This window comes from Mobula hypostoma, chromosome 15 (genome assembly GCF_963921235.1).
Source record: "Mobula hypostoma chromosome 15, sMobHyp1.1, whole genome shotgun sequence".
NCBI lineage: Eukaryota > Metazoa > Chordata > Chondrichthyes > Myliobatiformes > Myliobatidae > Mobula > Mobula hypostoma.
Window position 1 is genome coordinate 42,459,746 of NC_086111.1, and position 24,088 is coordinate 42,483,833.

The window sequence follows — 24,088 nt, forward strand, 5'->3', positions numbered from 1 at the left end:
AGTACAGACTGTCGCAAACATCAATATACAGCAGTGTCCCCAACCTCCGGGCTGCGAAGCATGCAGTGGTGCAGCGGTAGTCGGGATGCACACAGCACATCTTTAAGAAAAACAGCTGAAATAAACAAGCTAATTAATTAGGTGAATGTCGACTCAGATCAGAGGCGACGCAATCGGCACTCGCTCGTGATACCCTGATAGCATAGCAGAGGCTCCACGAAAGAAGGCAAAAACATACAAATTCCATCCAGAATGGGAAGAGGAATTTCTATTTACCTTGGTGAAAGACAAGTGTGTGTGTATGTTGTGCCACCAAACACAAGCACTGACTAAAAGAGGGAATCTGGAGCGGCACCGCAACACCAACCACCAGGAATTTAAAGACACCTACCCCCCAAAGAGCGCAATTCGTGCCTGGAAAGTTGAGGAGCTGGAATCGGGGTTGAAGGCCCAGCAATCGTTTTTCACAAAACATGCTGCTCAAAATAAGGCTGCTATTGATGCATCATTTCGTGTAAGTCACCTTTTGGCTAAACACAAGAAGCCTTTTACAGATGGTGATTTATTCAAGGAAGCAATGTTCATTACCACAGAGACTACTTTTAATAACTTTAAAAATAAAAACGGCATCACAACTGCAATACGTAATATACTGCTTGGCCCTGCAACAGTGACAAGGAGGGTAGAATCACTGTCAGAGGACGTCGATCGACTTGTCACTGTGTGAATATTTTTTCACCACAGTCCGATGAATCCCTGGATGTAATGCAAACAGCTCAGCTTATTGTATTTGTCAGAATGGCTTTCCAGGATTTAACAATAAAGGAGGATTTCCTCACTCTTTTGCAATTAAAGGAAAGAATGAGAGGTGAGGATATTTACAATGAGTTTAAAAAATATATCCGTGAAAATGACATCCCCATTCATAAACTGGTGGCAATTACTACTGATGGGGCCAAGCAATGCGCGGTGTGCACGTTGGTTTTATACCACTAAAAGTCAATGCCTACTTCGGGTCAACTTATCTGTGTGAAATTGCATTTTCACAGATGAAAATTATTAAATCTAAGTACAGGAGCTGACTTACTGACAGACACATCACTAGGGTTGCCAACTTTCTCACTCCCAAATAACGGACAAAAGTAGCAGTCAAATCCTGGGACACTTGTGTTTACCCTGAGAAAGACTACCATGACCATGAAGCCTTGCGTGGGCACCAGTGTGCGCATGCGTGATGTGCCGATTTTTTTTTTACCCCATGAATCGCTTTTGGCTTAATTTTCATTATTTCTACTTTATACAGCCTGTGTATTTATCATATCATTCCTGCTTTTACTACATGTTACTGTTATTTTAGGTTTTATGTGTTATTTGGTATGACTTGGTAGGTTATTTTTTTGGGTCTGGGAACGCTCAAAATTTTTTTCCATATAAATTAATGGTTATTGCTTCTTTAGCGTAAAGCATTTCGGCATGGATGGTTTCATAGGAACGTTCTACCTTAGCGGGGGAAATACGGGACAGTTGGCAGCCCTACACCTCACAGACTGTCTCAGACTGGCTGTCTGTATTTATGAGCCAAATTTCAGGGAACTAGCAGAAAGTATTCAGCTCCAATCATCACACTGAGTGCAACAGTCAAATTTCATTCATTTATTTTTCATGTTGAAATAAAATTAAATAATGAAACTTAGTATTAAAGGTGTGAAGTATTGTAATATTCTTCAAGAAAGACAGCTATGGCCAGTTTGATATGCTAGTTACAGTGTTTTCTTGTTTGAATTAATTTGAATGTTTGACAAAAGTATTTTGTGTAATTCAAATACAATTCGCCCAAATAAAAGGCCTCAAATTGGAAGTACAATCTGAGCTGTTTTTTCTCTAAACGATTTAGTAGGTAGATCTTGCCTTTCACTGCGGTCGAGGTAGGGGGTCTTGGGCTTAAAGAGGTTGGTGACCACTAATCTACATAATTCAACTGCTGAAAAATCCTGTCAATCAACAATATCATGTCAAGTGAACGGTTGTTCCAAGAACACATTAAGTTGGAATTCTCTTTCCCAGAGGTCTGTGGAGGCTAGATCATTGTAGATATTTAAAGAGGAGATGGTACATTTTTGGAAGATCAGCAATTGAGAGCTGTGCAGAACTTGCAGAGGAGTTGAGGGCGTGAGCAGATCAGCCACAATCATATTCAATACTGGGGCAGGCTTGATGGGTCAGATGGCCTACACCTCCTTTTCTCTGTGCTCAGTACATTCAATTCATTGTCAAGTCACGTGGAGAAAATGCAATATAAGTATGGAAAGAAAGAAGAGATAAAGGGGAGAAATTATTTTATCCCCAACAAAAAAAGCCAAAATAACTTTTAAAAAAAAAATCTTCAACATTTATTATCCACTGAAAGACTGAGTGACCAGACATAATAATATTAATAAAAAAATCAGCACCAGGGGAGCTTTTTGGTAGAAAATAAGATTCCTTACACTGGAAGCATAAATTTTCATTCTTTGTTTGCCAAAGGATTTTAGAACTTGAGCATTTCTATGAAAGTAAAAAGCATCAGCTTTGTCTACCCTACTAAGTACAAAGAAATCGATTATAATTATATTGCCATTTGTTCTGCTCAATTGCACCATTGAAGTGCAGGTCAAACTGGTCTTTTCCTGCCAATGAATTGAAAGTCTTGTCGATTGCTAACAAAATAAGTTGGCAAATCTAACTGCACTGATCTTCAGCAAGAGTAGCATTTTGTCCTCCACTGGAACAGAGAAATCTCAAGAATACTATAGAACACTTATCTTGTTCCTGTACTCACCTGTGGGAGAACACCACCAAGCCATGACATTCTCCCACATTGAATGACCTCAGAGAGGTTTGTAAACTCATGAAAGGCATAGGTAATGTAGGAGCCATGTATCTATTTTCTGTCTGTTGGATCCATGTGTCTATTTTCTGCCTATATTGTATTTTGTGGTGTGTCTGTTATGGTAATCTGTCACATGGGTTGGGGCATGGTAGAAGCAAATTAGTATAGTTGCGTATTCATGCTTAGTCATTTAGTCCAGTTGAGGGGGTGTGAGTTGGAGGAATTATACTTTTTTATTGACCGTTAATTGGAACACTAAAAACTCTAGTTATGCTAGCTTGGTTATTTCACTAAAAGATCACTGTTGGAGTACCTAGTTGCGCTAATTGGGACATTGTTGGAACGCTAACTGTGCTTAATTATGTTGATTTCAATGCTAAGATTGTTATATCGCTAATTTCATTTTGTTTTGTTTTTATCACTACAAGATCATTTGTCATTGCTGGTTTCATTATAAAGGTTAAAACATACCTTTCTCGATTTGGAAATTCGTTACTTTAGAAGTGTGTCATATAGTATCCTGGTTTAGTGTCTCAGCGATTTTGGTTTGTTTTCATGTAACCGCTACAGATAAGGTGAATGGTTACAGACTTTTAATGAGAGTAGATGTTTAAAACTAGAGGACATCGGTTTCAGGTGAGAGGGAGAAAGATTTTAAGGGCTTCCAAGTAGCAAGGTCCTCACACCAAGGGTGGTGGTGTAATGGTATTGGGTTTGTTGTCCACAATGCTCTGAACTCAAGTGAAGGTCTTAGCCTTTTCCAATATAGATAGCTACAGGTACCCTCACTACAGGGGGATTATACTGTTGACACCTTTTCTTCAAAGGCTACATCACTTCCTTGTTTATGCTCAAAGGCAAGTTTAGCTGCCAGTACCTGCTGTTTGAATGGTCTCTACCCTAGGAGGAAAAACTTCCACCTAAAATTTTTCAAGCACATTTAGAACTCTCAAAAGATTTCTACCTTATAAAAAAAATTTACAAATTTACAAGCAATTTCTACGACACAATGTATATCCAAAACACATGTACGTTGCCTATAAGCTAAAAAGACAAACCACCAAGTTGCAGACGAATGAGTAGTCTGTCGCAGAAATTGAAGGCAGACGACTGGATTCTAGTTAGCCCATCTGTCTGTCATTCTTCTTATCATTCCTTGATCACTCCTAACGAGCCTGACTGCTATCTTACATTTATACTGTTTTTTTTTAACTACTTGATTTTACACAGATGTAATAATATCCTTTCAGATACCTTTGTTAGGAAATTCACACATATGGTCTAAAAGCTTCTGGAACCAGAGATCCCAGGCACCCAAAATTAATATGGTGCGGGCTGACTCCTCTGAGTACACAAGTCTTCAGACTGTTGATTGATCAGCTACTTGATGTGCTATGTGATAGTATCAGTCTGGTCTGCAAGCTTTCTTGAACTAATTAACTTAGCCAGTGTTGTCTGGTTTGATGCAGGCCCAATTAACACAGCTGCACTATTTTGGACTGCATCTCTTGAGCAGTCCGTCCCATGCTGTGGGACAGCATCCTGTGCTCTATAGATAGTACTGTTTGTTGCAAAGCTGCCCTTTTAATTTCCGACTGACTATTTACATTAAGAATTGAAGACTGGTTCTTATTTATGTCAAGAAGCTGAGAAAGGAATTATTGGTTGGGAGTTTAACCAACTCAAAAGCAGCTCTTTGATCCCTGGAAGTGTCAGCTGCTGAACTTAACAAAAAGACCCCCCCCCATACTCCTGGCCCAGGACATTGAATATCCATCGCAGTGGGCATATGGAATGGGCTGCCAGTGGAAGTGGCAGAATAGTTACAATTATGGATCTTCAGAATCATTCTTCTTATTCCTGATCAGAGCTAGGAAACTGTTATTTGAATCTTGCTGAGTTCAAAGACAAAATATTGAGTAGCTGACAAGATATTGAAGATTCTCCTCAAAGTGTCTATATTAACATTAGTGCAAAATAATGTATCACAGAAGTTCCCACAATGATTGTCCTGTAACACTGAAGCCAACAGTGCAAGTTCATTAGGCATTGTTTAATTCTCCATGAATCATGTAGAGAGGTGTTTGCATATAACACTGACGTTCTTAGTGGTGTCTAGTTTTCTGAGACCTTTTGCATGAAAGCATCCATGTCAAATACCCAGCCTTCCACTTTGGCCACTGTTTTGAGCAAAATTGTCTACAAGTCATTTGCAGTTACACAACAGTACATGGCACATTTAAGGCACATGGTTAAGAGTACAAACTCAACATTCTTTTCTCTTCACTAGGTTCCTCTTTGATATTGCTGGATACATCCTGTGGAATATGTAACTGTGTTGATACATAAAGATGATCAAGGTGTAAGATTTTACTATACAAGAACTTGCTTTGAGGACTCCAGCTCTGTTTGTATCTTTCATTCTTCATGGAGCAGAAAATAGACAAATCCTGTTGCAAACAATTGTATTCATTATAGTGAAGGCATAGTTTACAATAGTTCTGTACAATCTGCCAGGTATTACTTTGACATGGAGACACAAGAGACACTAGAATCTGGAGCAACAAACAATCTGCTGGAGGAACTCAACACATTGGACAGCATCAGTGGGAGGAAAGGAATTGTTAACATTTCAGGATGAAACCCTGTATCAGTCCTGATTTTTTCCTTCCCCTACTTGGCCCACTGAGTTCCTCCAAATTGACGTGAATCAGTTACACAATGGTTGAAGGGAATGAAAGTTCTTTGATTTTTCATTCTTTGGCCAGGGTGCTGCCTGGAAACATTGGTTTGGGCAGCTGTTTTGCCCTGCTGTTATGGTTGTACATTTAAGCTGATGTTGTCCCTAAATTAAGCGAAGAATAGAAATATATTGAAATACATAAATCTGATTGAGCATCAGACAGCCTTCTGAAGTTCAGAACATACAGCGAGCTACAAATAGAATATTTATGTGACTTAAACTCCCAATAATATTGTTCTATACACAGTCTGTAAAAGACACTGGTTGTAACTAACTCACACATGATGTCTTCACAATTGCTATTTTAAAAATAAACCAATAATGCCAATACAGGTTAAGTATCCCTAATCTGAAATACTTGGGAATGAAGTGTTTTGGATTTTGAAGTTTTTCCAGATTTTGGAATGTATATTGAGGTAGCTTAGGATCACTATAATTTCCGACTCTGAATTTGTGTGCTACCGGTAAGCAGTCTCCATATATATGTACTTAACAGTAAAAATTATTACACACCATTAATATAATGCAAATATAATGTGTTTAGGGTAACAAAAGCAGCACAGCAGCATCGGGAGAATACCTGAATCTGTGGTTGAACAACAAACAACGGCAGGCTCTCAGTTTCCACCTATGATGCCGTGTTTTGATTAAAAGGTTTATTGTACACTGTATTTTAAATTTGGGTCTTATGTCAGGTACAGTATAAAAAACAGTCATCATTTCAGACTTGTTCTGGCCTTCTCTTAAATTTCTGCAACCAGCCTGCTGAATATTCACAATTACCTTTAATTTTCAGTTTGTTGTGATAGATCTTTGCCTGTTTCATGATCAACATACCATTAAGTGGCATATGTTCACTTTGGTGGAGAGAGTGAGCAATTTCAGTATATCTGAGATTCTAACCTGGTCCCAACACATCCATGCAGCTAGAAAGAAGGCATGACAGTGGCTATATTTCCTGAGGATTATGAGGAGGTTTGTCAGCTACAACACTCAAACTTCTACAGATGTACCATGGACAGCATTCTGCATGGCTACAACACTATCTGGTATGGGGGGGCTGCTGCACAAAATTGAAAGAAGCTACAGAGTTGTAAAATTAGTCAGCTCCATCATGCGTACTAACCTCTGTAGTATCTAAGACACCTTCAAGGAGCGGTGCCTCAGAAAAGGGGTGTCCATACATAATTCATTTTTTTTCTATATTTATCATGCATTGCGTTGTATTGCTGGCACAAAGTTATCAAATTTCTTGACATACGCTGGTGATATTAAACTTGATTCTGATTCTGATTAGATTTTTCCAGATTGAGAAGAGTAGAAGTTAGCAAAGATTGCTTCCTTGGCCATGTTTTACAGGAGATCAATGCTTGTCATTTTCTTTTTGAATTCTGGTAACAATTTACTCCAGATTCCGAACATGTCAATTGTCTCCTGCTGCAGGTACTGAGAGGGGAATGGAATTGGTATTTTTCTGTTAGTTATGTTTTCTAGCTCCTAGATGGTAAATGTGACATTCCTCTGCAAGCAATGTGCCAATCTTCTAGCATATTAGTGTGTAGCAGTTTTAACTGGCTAAGGAGCATATTTGCGAAGTTCATAGCTTATTGATTTGGATGGCCGTATCATATGTTGGTGTGTTTGTCTAATTATCAAGAAAATAATAAGTCATCTATCTCTTTTATTTTAGGAACCCTCTTTTGCTTAAATGGGATATCATACTCTCGTGTAAAATACTGTAATTCCAATTAATTTGATGAATTGATCATGGAAGTTGCCAAGTGAATGCTCTGTTTCTTTCATGGTTAAATCATTTTCAAATATTGAAATACTGGTTGTGCAATTGACCCTTTAGTAGTAACAAAGCAATAATTAATGATAGAATGTCAAAGTTATGCTTTGTGAATTGAGACCGCTGGTCAAAGATAAACTGCTCTATAATATTAATTTGGTGTTGCTGTCCATTAAGCACTCTGTTTATTTTGCTTATTCCATTTATTCCATGCTTTCTAATGACTAATTTTGACTAAAGGCTTGTTTGAGGTTTTCATCTTACGCAGTAAGAAAAATAGTACATCCACTAAAATATTTCAGAATCATGTTTAAAAGGAACAGGAAAAGCTCTTCTACTCTATTTAGCTAAATAAAAGTCCAAAGACTCAGCATTTTAAATGAACAAGACTTTCTTCATCTCAATCCTAAGTGGTCGATGATTTGGTATGAAGCTGATGATCTAGCTTTTTAAATTCTTTTTAGTATTAATATATGTTTCAATGACACCACCTCTAATTGTTCTGAAACTTGGTTAAGACTTGGTCCGTTTGTTCTCTTATTAGATATTCTCTTCATTGCAATTCAATCTTTATTGCATTCTCAGTGAGACAAATAATGGTGACCTAAACTGTACTCAGCTTACCAGCAGTCGTTTCACTAAGCCCAATTACTTGCACTGAGACTTTACCCTTAAATTTCAATGTCTATGTAATCAAATGTAGTATAAAATTTGCTTAGCTATTGCTTGGCGTACTTGCATCATAATTTTTAGAGATCCATGTATAAAGATTCCTCAGTGTCTCTCGTTTTTACAAATAAACAAGTACCAGACAACGGGGTGACACGTTGGGTATCCTTTGATAGAAAGGTAGTGCAGTCTGATGTGACCAGAATGAACATTAAATTTTCCTGAATGCTATTGGTATCACTTTGCTTTGGAAACTGAAGTAGAAAACCTCAGTTTATTAAAGAAGAATGACACGTAGCAAAGCAAATATAGCTCCTCCTCATTTAACGAAGGACACCAAATGATGGCAGCATTTCAGGTTTATCTGCCACCCTTGTGCCTCTTGTTGTCATTCTGAAGATGTGCAGTCCTTTCATCTCTCGTCTCTTCATCTCTTCTGCTGTTTGTTGTTTGTCTCTGATCCTGGAGATGTGCTGCCTCTTCTCCTCTCTCTCTTCTTCTGTCATCTTTTTTTGTCCTGACTCTTTGATCCTGGAGACTTGCGGCCCTGGCCTCATCCGATTCTTGTTCTCTCCCTCTTCTTGCCGCTTTCCGATGACGTTTGGTGTCATCTCTTGACCATAATGTCCCCCTTCCCTTTCACGCAGCATAATTAGGCTGACCATTTTTTTTTACCCTAATGCTGGATAGAAGATACGAAGCACTAACACCAAAGGATGCTGATTATTCTTGATGATGTGGTTGGCACTCTCCTAAATGGACATGATATAGTCACCGCTGTCCTTTGACTGCAGCAAAGGGTTTGATGGATGTCTCGAAGTACATCATCACAATAAGATTTAATTATCTGTTATTGATGGGTGGCAGTTAGATCTGTCCCAATCCTGCACATGCAGATAATGATTAGCAGAATGTGACTGCTCGAAACAGAGCTGCCTTGCCCTTCTGCTCCGGTAGGAGTTGCTGCTGAGGCTGGCCGTGCGCTTGCGTCGGGCTGTCCGTCCTGATTTCCATGATGGCGGATCGGCTCTCGGGTTAAAAGGGAGCCTGTTGATTTTGGCGAATGAGCAATTTTATATCAATATATAGCCCTGAACTCTGCCAGCATTCTGTAAGTTAGCGGATTTTAATTTGATGTAGCCAAAAAAAGTGCCGCTTAATGCACAGTTTGCGCTAATTGGAGGTCACAAACAGACAGAGCGTGATAGTTTTAGTAGTATATAGATACTGATTACCACTTTTTTTAAGTGGATTCCTCTGTATTTCTAAACACTATATGCCAGCCATCATATTCCTGTCTGGTACTCTTATGATCATATTGGGTTTGCTGACTGCGAGTTTCTGAACTCAAATGAAGGCCTTGAGCCCTATCCGATATAACTAGCCATAAGTACCCTCTCTAAAGACAGATTATACTTTAACTACCCAATCTTCAGCAATTACTTCACTTCCCTTTTCTTCCTCCAGGGTGGGTTTAGCTGACAATACCTGACTATTTGAGTGGTGGTCTCCCTCTCCCTACCAAGGAGGAGATATTTCCAGCTAACAAAGTAGTTTAAACATGGTTCATTTATTTTTAGTGGTACTTGGTTTAAATCCAAACATTTTTTAAAAATGAAAACTCACAGAGGACTTCTATCTTATAAAAGATTTCTTGCATAAGAATGATTTCTAAAACGCAAAGTGTTTTCTAAACATAGGTAAAATTCCTATAAGCTAAAACGACATACCCATGAGCTGCAGTCAAATGGATCATCTGTCACAGAGATTGAATGCAGAAAAATGGATTATAGTTCACCTTGTATTTTTGTCATTTTTTGATGTTCCTAGACCATTTCTGAAAAGCCTGAATTGCTCTCTAAACTTATACTGTTTCTCTGCCACTTGGGTGACTTCACACACAAGATATTTTTTCAGATAACTTTTAACACGGTCTAAAATATTCTGGTGATAGAGATCCCAAGTATCTACAATTAATTCTGTGAAGTTGACTCCCTGTGCATACACCTTTCAACTATCAACAAATCAGCTATTGATATGCTAAATGGTAATTTCAATCTGGTCTGTAAGCCTTTTTGAACTAAACAACTTAACCACTTTTGTCTAGTTTGAAACAAGCCAAATTAAATAACCCAATCACAAACGAGAAGATCTGCAGATGCTGGAAATCCAAGCAACATACGCAAACAGCTGGAGGGACTCAGCAGGCCAGGCAGCATCTGTGGGGGAAAAAGCTACAGTCGACTGTACTCTTTTCCATAGATGCCTCCTGGCCTACTGAGTTCCTCCAGCAGTTTGTGTAAATTAAATAATCTGTTGTCTTGTACTACAACCCTTGAGCAACAAACCTAGATGCTGTGGGTCTAGCGAGTCTGTTAATGACAATGTTTGTTTACAAAGCTGTCTTTCTAACTTCAAACTGATTACTGCTTACCATTTGCATTAAGAACTGAAGACTGGCTCCTGTTTGTGACCAGAAGCTAAACAAAGAGTATCAGATGGAAGTTTAATTTACTTAAAGTTAACACTTTGATCTTTAGGAGCTCAGAAATGCTGTGTTTAGAAAGTTGTGCATGGCACAAAAAAGCCTCCTGACCCAAATAAAGTGAATATCCTTCACATCCTTTGCCAGCTCTTTGTATCCTCATTCTAGCTTGCTTTCTCATTTTCATTTGTATCATTAATAGAGTCATGTGTGGGATTTTGTTTCCCTAACTAAGACATGGATATAGTTCTGTTTCAATATAGCTCTAATCTTTTGTAATTAATTGCAGTTGCCAACTTATAAATGAAATTATTGTCCAGTAGTCCAGTGAGCCTGACTATACTAAGAGTAAATGTTACAGGGCACTTGGAAAATTATAATACGATATGGCAGAAAAGGAAAAGATGTGAATTGAAATTATGGGAGGTAAGGAGAGAAACCAAAGTTGCAGTATGTTTAAATTTTAAACTAGGGACCTCATGACAAGCTTTCACTTAAGTTGTCTATTTATCAATTGTACTTAAATATTCACATATCCCTATAATAGTCTCATTTATGAATAGAAGGATTAGATCTCTAATTTGCAGAGATATTTTTGGCATTTAATCTTATGAATTTCTCTAGCACCTTTATCTTACCAGCAATTAGTTTTGATGTCCTCGTTTTACTTAACTCACGATTGCTCACTGTTTCTAGAATATTTTCTACGAAGAAAATATATATAGCACTTGATTATTATTTCAATCAATACTTTATTTCAATTTAATTTTCTCATGCATCCAGTTGTAAGAGACCCATATTCAATTTTACTGACCTTTTCTAATAGTGGTAGAAATAGACCATATGTATTTAGATGTCTTGTAGCATAATGTCCTTTGTCATGCTTTACTCGTATGTCTTAAATCAGCAAGTGATTTATCACTTGATTGATATGCCAGTTGATCAATATGTATGTATTTCTAGTCATCTGATCCCTATTAATTAGTTCTCATAATGTTATATAGACTATAACTCTAATTGAATTATTGCTGCACTGTAAGACACAGTTGAAGTTGAAGCTTCTGGGTTTGACTGTTTAATATTCTTCTTGGAATATGATGAGCAGCTTTGATACCCTTATCTCAGAAAGCATGTGCTGGCATTGGAGAGCTTCCAGAGAAGGTTTATGAATGATCTAGGGAATTAAATGGTTAACGTAGGAGGAGTATTTAATGGCTCTAGTCTTGTTTTCACTGTTTAGAAGAATGAGGGGTGATCCTATTGAAACCCATTGAATATAGAAAGGACAAGATGCAGTGATTGTGGTGAGGATGTTTCCTATGGTGGGATCCTGAAGGATCATTGGGGACCTGATCCACCCCAACCACAAACTGTTCCAGCTGCTACCATCCAGGAAATGGTACTGTAGCATGAAAGCCAGGACCAACAGGCTCCGGGACAGCTTATTCCACCAGGCCATCAGACTGATTAATTCATGTTGATACAATTGTATTTCTATGTTATATTGACTGTCCTGTTGTACGTACTTTTTAGTATAAATTACTATACTTTGCACATCTAGACGGAGACATAACGTAAAGATTTTTACTCGTCACGTATATGAAGGATGTATGTAATAAAGTCAGTTCAATTGAATTCTAGTACCAAAGGGCATAGCATCAGAATGGAAGAACGTCCCTTTAGAACAGATGAGGAGAAATTTCTTCAGCCAGAGGCTGGCAAAATCTGTGGAATTCATTGCCACAGATGGCCAAATCGAATGGTATATTTAAATCAGAGCTTGATAAGTTCTTGATTTGTCAGGGCATCAAAGGTTAGAGGGAGAAGGCAGGATAATGGGGTTGAGAGGGTTAATGGGTTAATGGGTCAGCCATGATGTAATGCAGAGCGCACTCAATGGAGAGAATAACTTAATTCTTCTCCTATGTCTTAAGGTCTTTTGGCCATTAAAATTCTTCTGCCCTAGTTGATGATTCTGGAAGGAATGTTGAATTTTCAGTTGTTTGTTGATATTGGAGCATCAGGCTATTACCTTTAGGACATTAGGAAACGTGTTTGATCTATAGTTTATTGAGCAAATTCAATTGAAACTGTACATTCCCAAAAATATGTTTTTCTCTGTTCCCCACTGATCAGATGTGACTGATTTTCACAGAGGATATGTATCACCATTACCAAAGTATTTGAAAGCACATGGCTATGCATTCATCAGTGTTTCCTCTATTTTGACCATTGCTAAAGAAGTAAATTGTAAACTGATTAGAAGATAAAGATATAAGTTGAACTGCCATTAATTAACCCATCATAAAATGCTGGCACAAAAGTGTAAACAAAAACTTTGTGTTAGTCTTAGATTGTTGATTAAAAGACGACGATTTAAAATTAATAAGGAAATGAGCCATTTATTGCATCAGGTTTTGCTGGTATTTCTCAGTGTCAATGCAAAAAACACTTAATTTATCTGGTCGATGCCCTTTAGCATCTTCTGGCTGTTACAGCAGTAGGTTTGCTCAGATTTCACAACAGCCCTCAGCATATGCTGTGAGATTATTCACTTGGATAGGAGATGGTAAAATTATGACAAACTAAGTTAAGAATAAGGTACATATTTTAAAAATTATTTATATTTAGCTAATGTAATTATTTAAAATGTTTATTTTAGTGATTATTACATTTCTAATAATTTTAAATTTAGTTTTTATCATTTCATATACACTGTTTTAAATGTTTCTACATGAAAGAATATTGGAAACATTGAAATCCTTTGACAGATCAGAAAACCTGTCCCATGATCTGTCAAAACGGTCAGAGGAAGTCCATGGGCAAGGTTTATTCTGGAAACAAAATCAGGCTTCCTGAAAGAATACCCAGCATTAATTTGGACTCAGTTATGCCTTATTCAGCAAGAAAGAATGTTTTCAGTAGATTTAGCAGCAAAAGTGGAATGTAAAAGATGAAGTTCACATCATTTCTTGATTCTACATTAATTGCTCAATGAAGAACTGTAAAACAGCACCCTATCACTTAGATCAGATGATTTCAGCAAAGAGTCAGCTTCACTGAAATTCCAACTGCAAGTTCTAATAAATTTGAGAACATGCTTGAAGTTGCAGTGTCCACAGAATTAATTATTTAAAAAAAAGGTCATAAAAAGCTGTGAATTACCAGTAAGATTACTTCAATTTAGGCAAGCTTGGGGAAACTGGCTGTATTCAAAAAACTAACAATAGTCCAGATTTTCCTGAAATGGACCGTAGGACGATAAGATGAGCAGATGGGCCATTCAGTCCATTGAGTCTGCTCCACTATTCAAACATGGCAAATTTTTTCAATCTCATGCTCGTGACTTCCTGTAATCCTTTTAACTTCTTTACCAATCAAAAACCTATCATTCTGTGCTTTAATTGCATCTAACAACAGGAATTCTGCAGATGCTGGAAATTCAAGCAACACACATAAAAGATGCTGGTGAACGCAGCAGGCCAGGCAGCATCTCTAGGAAGAGGTGCAGTCGACGTTTCAGGCCGAGACCCTTCGTCAGGACTAACTGAAGGAAGAGTGAGTAAGGGATTTGAAAGTTGGAGGGGGAGATCCAAAATGATAGGAGAAGACAGGAGGGGGAGGGATGGAGCGCATCTTTCCCTCCCCCCCCCCGCATTCCGCAGGGATCGCTCCCTACGCAACTCCCTTGTCCATTCGTCCCCCCCCATCCCTCCCCACTGATCTCCCTCGTGGCACTTATCCTTGTAAGTGGAACAAGTGCTACACATGCCCTTACACTTCCTCCCTTACCACCATTCAGGGCCCCAAACAGTCCTTCCAGGTGAGGCAACACTTCACCTGTGAGTCGACTGGGGTGATGTACTGTATCCGGTGCTCCCGATGTGGCCTTTTATATATTGGCGAGACCCGACGCAGACTGGGAGACCGCTTTGCTGAACATCTACGCTCTGTCCGCCAGAGAAAGCAGGATGTCCCAGTGGCCACACATTTTAATTCCACATCCCATTCCCATTCTGACATGTCTATCCACGGCCTCCTGTACTGTAAAGATGAAGCCACACTCAGGTTGGAGGAACAACACCTTATATTCCGTCTGGGTAGCCTCCAACCTGATGGCATGAACATCGACTTCTCTAACTTCCGCTGATGCCCCACCTCCCCCTCGTACCCCATCTGTTACTTATTTTGATGCACGCATTCTTTCTCTCACTCTCCTTTTTCTCCCTCTGTCCCTCTGAATATACCCCTTGCCCATCCTCTGGGTTCCCCCCCCCCCCCCCGTTTCTTCCCGGACCTCCTGTCCCATGATCCTCTTGTATCCCTTTTGCCAATCACCTGTCCAGCTCTTGGCTCCATCCCTCCCCCTCCTGTCTTCTCCTATCATTTTGGATCTCCCCCTCCCCCTCCCACTTTCAAATCCCTTACTCACTCTTCCTTCAGTTAGTCCTGACGAAGGGTCTCGGCCTGAAACATTGACTGCACCTCTTCCTAGAGATGCTGCCTGGCCTGCTGCGTTCACCAGCAACTTTTATGTGTGTTGCTTTAATTGCATCTGATGACTTGGCCTCCACTACCCTCTGTAGAAATGTATTCAGCACCCTCTCGCTGATGGAATTCCTTCTCATCTCATTCTGAGGCTGTGTCCTTGGATCCTAGACCTTCTTACATATGGAACTATCTTCTCCACATCCACTTTATTCATAATCATGTTAATTTTTTGTTTTGCAATGAGTTACTGACAGTCTTTAAGGTATGGACAGTGTGTGCTTCTTAAAGGTTAATTTAGCAGATTAATAGTTAGTTTCAAAGTCAAAATCAAGGTCACTCTCACTCTCAGATATTTGCACACTCAGCAGCTCACTACTACATCACAATGGGCAATAAATATTCTACAGGCAATCTGGAGAACCTTTCTTTTTTAATAAATGTGAATTTTATGTTTACACCTGGAAGGAACAGTTGGGTTATAATGCAAGGATCCCAAATTACTTAATAGAGGGCATTCTCATCTTTGCAGATAACTCTCTGACAGTCTTTTCCTTTTAAGTGCTTTCTCCACAAGGATTGTGCCTTATGGGCATTATTCCTCTGAAATCTGCCCAGATTCTTCTGCCTGTTTTCCCCTTCTAATCCCTCTTCCACAATTATTATAACATCTAATCATTCCTTGCTAGCGATCTCCACTGGCTGAGAGTGCTAATGGTGTTAATAACACCATCGTTTGAGTGACACCTCCTGCCCCATTTATGGAAGAGTCTGCAATTCCCACATTGGCATCATCAGCCACTTCACAAAACTGGAGAGGAAACAATTCATCCTTGATTGCAAGATCCAAAGGAACAGCCATTGGAGAGATTCTGAGGTCAGAGTTGTGAGGACAGATGCCACTATCTCAAGTAAATTTAACCTGTAATAGTTGCATTTCCTGAAAATGCTCTTTCTGAGGGAACCAATTAATGATGTGATATTTTTGAAGTCAAATTTCTGCTTTTTTAAAAGATTTTATTGTTTGTGATTTTTGTTAATGCGGTTTTCATTCCAGTAAAATGCTGTGAATATCAAAGCTAATATATTTCATAAATTAGTGCATTTGGATTGTGTGGAAGGACACAAATCTTTCTGTCTTTGCATTGAAATGAATTTAGAGATCTACTTAACATGGTATAGTCTTATTTTGAGTTTGTTTTCAAAGTATGAGCATTCCTATAGCAAGTGCCTAATTCTGGGTATGACCTGATTTTTAAATGGCCTGGAAGCAAAGTAATTAGGTGGTTACTAGTTTTATTGATGCACATTATTACATTTCAGGAGGGAAAAAAGTGTTTAAAGGGTCCACTGATCCTTTGTGTCTGATTTTTTTTTAAAAAGCATATAGTTTACATTTTTATCTTAGAAATTCGAAAAGCCTCTCAGAACACTTTCAATAGGCACTGTAAGCAGATAGATCTATGTTCTATAAATAGCTAGAGGATTAATTTAATTTAATTGAATGGGCTAATTTGTAGCCAGAAGTGAACCAGTGTCAGAAATTCATAAAGGAAACAGGCCCTTTGGCTCACTGTTTCTCCGCCACTCTTTTGTGTGGGGAAATCACATCTATATTTGCCAACAGACATGCACTTGGGGATTGAATAAGCATAAATGAATTAATGAGTTATAGCAGGTGAGTATTCAATGAAAAATCATGTCTGATATCCCTTCCAATTACATACAGTCAAACTATTTCTCCCCAAAAGACTACTCCTACCCTTCTGTATCCAACTGTGCCATGATATTTTTCAATTCACTTCTTAACTGTATCAGACAAGAAGACGAAGAGTAGTGTTAATAAACAACCTACCTGTTTAGTGTTAGAAATTAACATTTTCTCAGATTGTTTTCGTAAGATGCATGCCACAATTTTGAGAATAGCAAGATCCACTCCTTTTTAAATTTGCTTACTGTCTGTGGCTGTTGTTGAGAATCCTGCATTTATTGCCCATCCTTAATTTTGTATGTGAAGAAAATTTCACACACATTACTGTGCGAAGGGTGACAGAGCTTAGTGGTTAGCGCAACGCTTTACAGTACCAGTGACCTGGGTTCTATTCCCACCCCTGTCTGCAAAGAGTTCGCACGTCTTGCCTGTGTCCACGTGGGTTTCCTTTGAGTGCACTGGTTTCCTCCCACAGTCTAAAGACATACTGATTGGTAGGTTAATTAGTCATTGTAAATTGTCCCGTGATTCAGCTATGGTTAAAATTAGGGAATTGCTGGGAGCTGTGGTTCGAAGGGCAGGAAGAGTCTATTTCATACTGTGTCTTAATTTAAAAAAATAAGTGCGATTCACTTTCTAAAATCAACACTGTACTTCTGATGAGGAAAAGACAGCAAACTTAATGATGGTTGGAGTATAATTTGAATATTCTCATGATATTCTAATGAGGAGGTCTAAGAGGACCACAACCTTGTATGATTTGGAGGCATACATGCCTCGGTGACCCGGCTGGAGTCAGGGCTTTGTGCTTTGGCTCTTGGTAGGGTCACCCATGCCAAACAGGTCTGAGAGTAGAGGCCAGACTAAGAGTGGTCCACTGGTCCTCCAGGTTCGGAGGTTCAGCTCAGGGCTAACAACGCTGACTGGTCAGAAAACAATTGTTACGGAAGAAACACAAATGAAGAATACTTCTATACAGACAGAGATGGATGACCTTTCATTGCTGCCCTAAATGCTGGCGGTGTAACGGGCAGTAAGTAAATACATTCTGAGGAAGCCACTCTTAACAGTTTGTGTGTGTATGTATACATATATGTTTCTAGTGTCTTTTGTTGTGAACAGCTCAGAGGGACCCTGGAAGTCAATTTCCTGAACAACCCAGAGGCCGTTCATGTACTGTTTGCAATTTTTTTCTTACTTTATTACATACTTTGAGGGCAAAAAAGAAATGTTGCCTTTCCTTTTTACCCTCATCGTACATCTTGACCTTTCCGAGAAAGGGGAATACGACAAAGTAAACAGTGGGCTCCTCCAGAAGCAAGCTACAGCGGCCTACTTGTGCGGTCATGGCAGGATCCAGGATGGTGATGCACAATCTGCCATTTCTAAGGAAAGAACACTTTAGAAGGTTTCATTATACAAGTAGTTGACACGATTGGATTGCGTCATGTCACATAGCCAGAATGGAGGCACTTTCCAGAAGTATAAGTTTCATAACTGGCGTTTTCTCTGGGAGTATTACAAACTATAACTGCATATAATAGTAATTTCAGTCAATCAGCTGTTTATAGATTAAGAAAGTGGGTATTCTCTGCTGTGGTACTGGAATGAGTTAGTTTATGTCCTTTCACTCTGCCATTCAAGGCATAGTTTGAAAATAATTAATTACAACATTGCCATTCAAGTATGAAAAATTCATGATATCCTTCTCCATTACAAGATTTCAGATGAGAAAGCTTTCAATTGCAGATTTGATTAATTTGCGTAAGTTTTACAAGTTTGTAATATTTTCCATTTCAAATTTGTTGCTTTTCATTATTTTAAAGTACATAAGGGTAAGAACAGTTGAAGCAAATGCTTAACTTTTATCTAAAAAGCAGAGTATTTTTAAACCAGCTTTTTAATTTTTCAATGGCTTGATATTTCATGATCGATAGTCCATGGCATCTAATTAATTTTTAGGTCAGTATTTTTTTGTAGTTTCCAGGCTCCTCATCATTATCTCTGTTTAAGGGAATGGTTCTGTAGCTAATTAAAATGTGAAATAGTGACTTTTGTTTTGACAAATTCTCTTCTGCTAAGTTTTTCAGTGGAGGAAAGGGCAATTATTTGATTTCGGATTCTCAAGTTCTTTGAAACAGCTGCTTGATCTCCTGATTAAAACTACTAGTGTCTTGGTGGTAACCATCCTCTCGTGTGTGAATTCATTTTCTAGCAGGAGGGCGTGGTCATGAAGGCTGTGGGTTGTATTTTTTTTAATTATAGAAAGCAGTCACCTTAGTTGTTACTCTTGGAAGACTGAATTTCACCACCTTAAAGCTGGTTTTCCAAAAGTCACGTGTGCAAGTCATTGAATTGAATTAGTGTTCCATTTATTGCCTATTTATGATGTGTATTTTAGAAAGTTATAAAATTCTAGTAAACATTTATTATATAACTTGCTAATGGATAATTTTATGGAATCATTATTATTGACACTTCTCGTTGCAGTTGAAACTGTGGTAAAATAATTATCTTTAATTTAACAGTGCAGTGACAGCAAAGACCTGTCATATTTTGGCAACAACAAAACCAAACCAGGAGCTTGCATGGACAACATTCACTGACATCTGCCGAAACAGCTCAACCTTGTCCTTTTTCTCAAAGCCTGTTTCATTAACATCTTGTCTGTGCATCTTTGAACATGTTTACAGGGAAAGACTCCCAAGGCACTATAATCAGAGTAATTAAATTACATGGTGAATGAAAAATAGCAACAGTGTTGATCTGTAATGAATAGCAGGCAAAAGGATAGACTTTACTCGTCTTGATACAATGCAAATGCAATGCAAATGTGCCAATTATTTGAATAGTGGTTTAAGTTTGTAATAACTTTTCAGCAGCATGAGATGGTGAGTCTGACACTCACTTTGCCCTTTCTCCTCTTGCACAGGTGGTCCAAATAATCCCTGTGAGATGGTTAAACCTTCAGGAATACCAGAGCAAGAAAATCATGGCAGATCATGGTGTCACAGTTCAGCGTTTCTTTGTGGCTGAAAACTCACAAGATGCCCTCGAGGCTGCTAAGAAGCTGAGTAAGTTGGGTAGTAGTGGGAAGTATTGGCAACAGTCTGAAAAAGAGCTGTTAGAAAATAAGTTGTTTAATTATGGATAATCTTTTTAATTAGCATTCCATTGAGCCAACAAGTGTTCATAGAAAGATTTTTAATATTTATTTTATTCAGAGATACAGCCCAGAATAGGTCTAAAAAATGCTGGTGAACACAGCAGGCCAGGCAGCATCTATAGGAAGAGGTACAGTTGACATTTTGGGCCGAGACCCTTTGTCAACCTGAAACGTCGACTGTACCTCTTCTTATAGTTGCTGCCTGGCCTGCTGCGTTCACCAGCATTTTTTATGTGTGTTGCTTGAATTTCCAGCATCTGCAGATTTCCTCGTGTTTATAGAATAGGCCCTCTGGCCCTTCGAGCTGAGCTGCCCAGCAACCCCAACAACCCCAATTTAACCCTAACTGAATTGTGGGACAATATACAATGACCAATTAACTTACCCAGTATGCCTTGGACTGTGGGAGGAAACTGGATGCATTCAATGGGGAGGACATGCATCTCCTTACTGAGGATGCTGGGATTGAACTCCAAACTCTGCTGCCCCGAGCTGTAGTAGTATTGAGCTAACCTCCACGCTATATGATGCCCACGGTAGCATAATACGAGGCTTGTTAATCACTAAAATGTTACTGTGACAGTAATTCCAAGGCCAACGGTAGCTTCAGTGGAGGTGCAGAGTTAAAAGTGAATATCGAAGAATTTATGCCAGAGAAATGCTGCTCTCCCACATGCCTTGTGATAATGGCATTATTTCTGCCTCCCCAATCAAATAAGAAGAATGATGGGAATGCTGCACTGACACAGATTTGGATTAAACTTGCATTTGGTGCTTCTGCTGTTCATGTGATGTGACAGCTGAAGGTCATCATCTGGAAAATAAATGAGTAGACAGCTGGTACAACAGATCGCCACCTAAATTTTCACTCCTACCCACTAATTGCACCAGTTTTGATAAGTAAACTGATTTTCCTTCTTTTTTTTGTTAACTTTGTAACATAATCTGTAACAGTAATTAGTAAATTACTAAAAACTTAGAAGATCAGTGCTGATGTCATTTGCATTTTACTTCTCAGAATATGATTTTAATGGATGGACAGAGGCAGCGTAGAGTCCTACTGCATGGAAATAGGCTCTTTGGCCTAATTCGTCCATGCCAACTGCGTAACACAGTCAGCTGTTCCCATCTGGCCACATTTAGCCCATGGCCCTCTAAATCTCTTCTATCCATGTACTTGTCTAGATGACTTTTAAATGTTGCTAATGTGCCCTACTCAACTACTCTTTGCGTGAATAAGCCGCCTATGATATCTCTTTGAAATCTCTCACCTTGGACCTTAAGCCAATGCCCTCCAGCACAACTTCCCGGGGGGGGGGGACTACATACTTTCACCCTCTCTGTGCCTCTCTATATTTCTATCACGTAACCCTCAATCTCCTACATTCCAGAGAATAAAGTCTTAATCTATGGAACCTGTCCTTGTAACACAGGCCCCTAAGTTCAGGCAACATCCTGGTAAATCTTTTCTGCACTCTTTCTAGTTTAATAACATCATTTCTATAATTCGATGACCAAAACTGTACACTATATTCTAAATGCGGCCTGACTAACATATCATGAAACCACAAGATAATGTCCCACCTCCTATATTTAGTGTTCTGTCCAATGTGCACCACTGTCAAAAACTTCTTCACCCCATATCAATTTATGATTCTGTTTTCAGTGAAATATGCACTTGTACTCTGAGGTCTTTTTGCTCCCTAACAATCCACAGGACACGGCCATTCACTGTACAAATCCTACCCTGGTTCCTTCTCTCAAAATGTAAGACCTCACACAGATCTAGATTTAAAACCATTTGCCAATCCTCAGCTCACGTGCTTAGCTAGTCGGTTTTCATTACCTTCTACACTATCTACAACTCCACCTGTTTTATTATCATAGTAGACCTACTAACCATGCCTCGGATGTCCCAATCCAAATTGTTTATATAAATCTCAAACAACGAAGATCCTTGTGGTACATTATTAGAAACAGGCCTCCAATCTGAGAAACAATTCTTGAGTATTATCTTTCCTACCACTGAGCTAATTATGCTATTACCCTCTGGATCCCATGAAATCTAATCTTTTATAGTATCTTGCCATAAGGCACCTTGACAAAAGCCTTGCTAAAATCCATATAAATAGCATCGACTACTCTACCCTCATCTGTCATCCTTGAAGAATCCTAAGAGATTTATCAGACACAGTTTTCCCTGCACAAATCCTTCCTGACTGTCCTGGATCAGACTCTGGCTCTCTAAATGTTGTTAGATTCTGTTTCTCAGCATCTCCTCCAGCAATTTAACCACCATTGATGTCACACACACGGACCCTGTGATTTCCTGGCTTGTTCTTGTTATCCTTTTTTTAAAAAAAGGTGGTGTATTATCCACTCTTCAGTCCTTCAGAACCTCACCTGAGGCCAGAGATCAAGCAAAAATTGCTGCAAGGGCTTCCACAATTTCTTCTCCAGCTTCCCACACCTATTTTGGACTATTTTATAAATGTGGAGAAAATGAGGATGCAAAAGGACTTGGGAGTTTCTTGCAGGATTTCCTAAAAGTTAACTTGCAGACTGAGTTGGTGGTAAGGAAGGAAAATGCAATATTAGCATTCATTTTGAAAGGACTTCAATACAAACGCAAGGATGTGATTCTGAGTCTTTATAAGGTATTGATCAGACCACACTTGGCATATTGTAAGCAGTTTTGGGCCCTTTTGGAAAGGAAGTGCTGGCATTGGAGACAGAGTCAAGAGGAAGTTAACAATATTATTCCCAGGAATGAAAGGGTTAACATGTGAGGAGCATTTGATGGTTCTCTGCCTACATGCACTGGAGTTTAAGAGAATGAAGGAGAATCTCATTGAAAACTATTGAATACTGAAAGGTCTGGATAGAGTGGATGTAGGTAAGTCCAGGACCAGAGGGAACAGCCTCAGAATAGAGGGACGTCCAATTAGAATAAAGATAAAGAAAAATTTATTTAGCTGGAGTGTGGGGAATCCATGGAATTCTTTGCCTCAGATGTCTGTGCAGGCCAAGTGATAGGGTATATTTAAGGCAGAGGTTGATGGGTGCTTGATTAATCAGGGCATCAAATCATAGGAAGAAGACAGAAGAGTGGGGTTGAGAAGGATATTGAATCAGCCATAATGTAATGCCAGCGCAGCTCAATGGGCTGAATGGCCTAATTCTGCTACTAGGTCTTATGGTCTTATAATGATCAGAGGGATAAATGAAGAATGACTGATTCTTTAGTACTACTAATGGATGGCTTTGGATGCAATTTTAAGTGCTTGTCTTGAACTTTCTGTGCTTTTGTGGGTGTAGATTGTCTCTAGTGCTGTCACGCTGGATGTGCACCAAATCTTTAACATGTTTTTAAATTTAAAATATCATTATGTGCTTCTTAGAGTTCTACTTATGTAGTTTTTATTCATATATGCATGATAGATCGGAAAATTTATTCTATTTGGTCTGATCAGTTACCACCTTGGTATTGGGAATGATGTTACTTTTTTGTATTAGATTATTTGCAGATCAAAGCAAGGCAAGTATAGCAACATAAAATATGTATTTGCTCATACAGAAGACTTGAAAGTGGGCATATTATTTTTGGTCAGGCTGGCTTTGAGCACTTATGACAGTTACATGGCAGAGTAGGAGATTTTTGAAAGGAATCCCAGTCTCTTGTGAGTTCAACCTATCACCCTAATCTTGAGCTCAGGACAATGCAACCTGGATTATCAATTACAGTACAGTGCAAAAGTCTTGGGCATGCTAGCTATCTAGATGTGCCCAAGACTTTTGCACAGTACTGTATATTTTATTTTGGTATTAATCATAATGCAATTCCCACAATGTTTTCCTGACACTGAAATGCTATAGGAGGGAGACAAAACATAGAGGCTAAAACTAATAAATTAATTAGCAGTTTGAATAATTAACTTAGAAGAAGCAAGATACAGTACTGGAACTATGAAAGGAGCATCATTGCTCAATTATTACCAAGTCTTTGAGACTTTGATATTCTCTGATTTGGCATATCACTGACTATGTATAAAGCTGTACTTGTTTTGTATTCTGCACAATACTTGCGAGAAAGAAATGCTCAAATAACAGAAATTCCTGATTAATTTTTATGGGTTTAGTATCATCCTCAACTTTAGAAAAAAAA

At 38.7% G+C, this 24,088-nt stretch overlaps 1 protein-coding gene across 2 annotated transcripts in view; it reads left to right on the forward strand.

Annotated features, from left to right (window-relative positions):
- Positions 1-24,088, forward strand: part of suclg2 (succinate-CoA ligase GDP-forming subunit beta) — a 380,503-nt gene that overhangs the window by 100,069 nt on the left and 256,346 nt on the right. For both annotated transcript variants that reach the window (XM_063067942.1, XM_063067943.1), the window contains exon 2: positions 19,690-19,831. In XM_063067942.1, the coding sequence (XP_062924012.1) occupies positions 19,690-19,831 (142 nt within the window). The remainder of the gene's footprint in view (positions 1-19,689; positions 19,832-24,088) is intronic.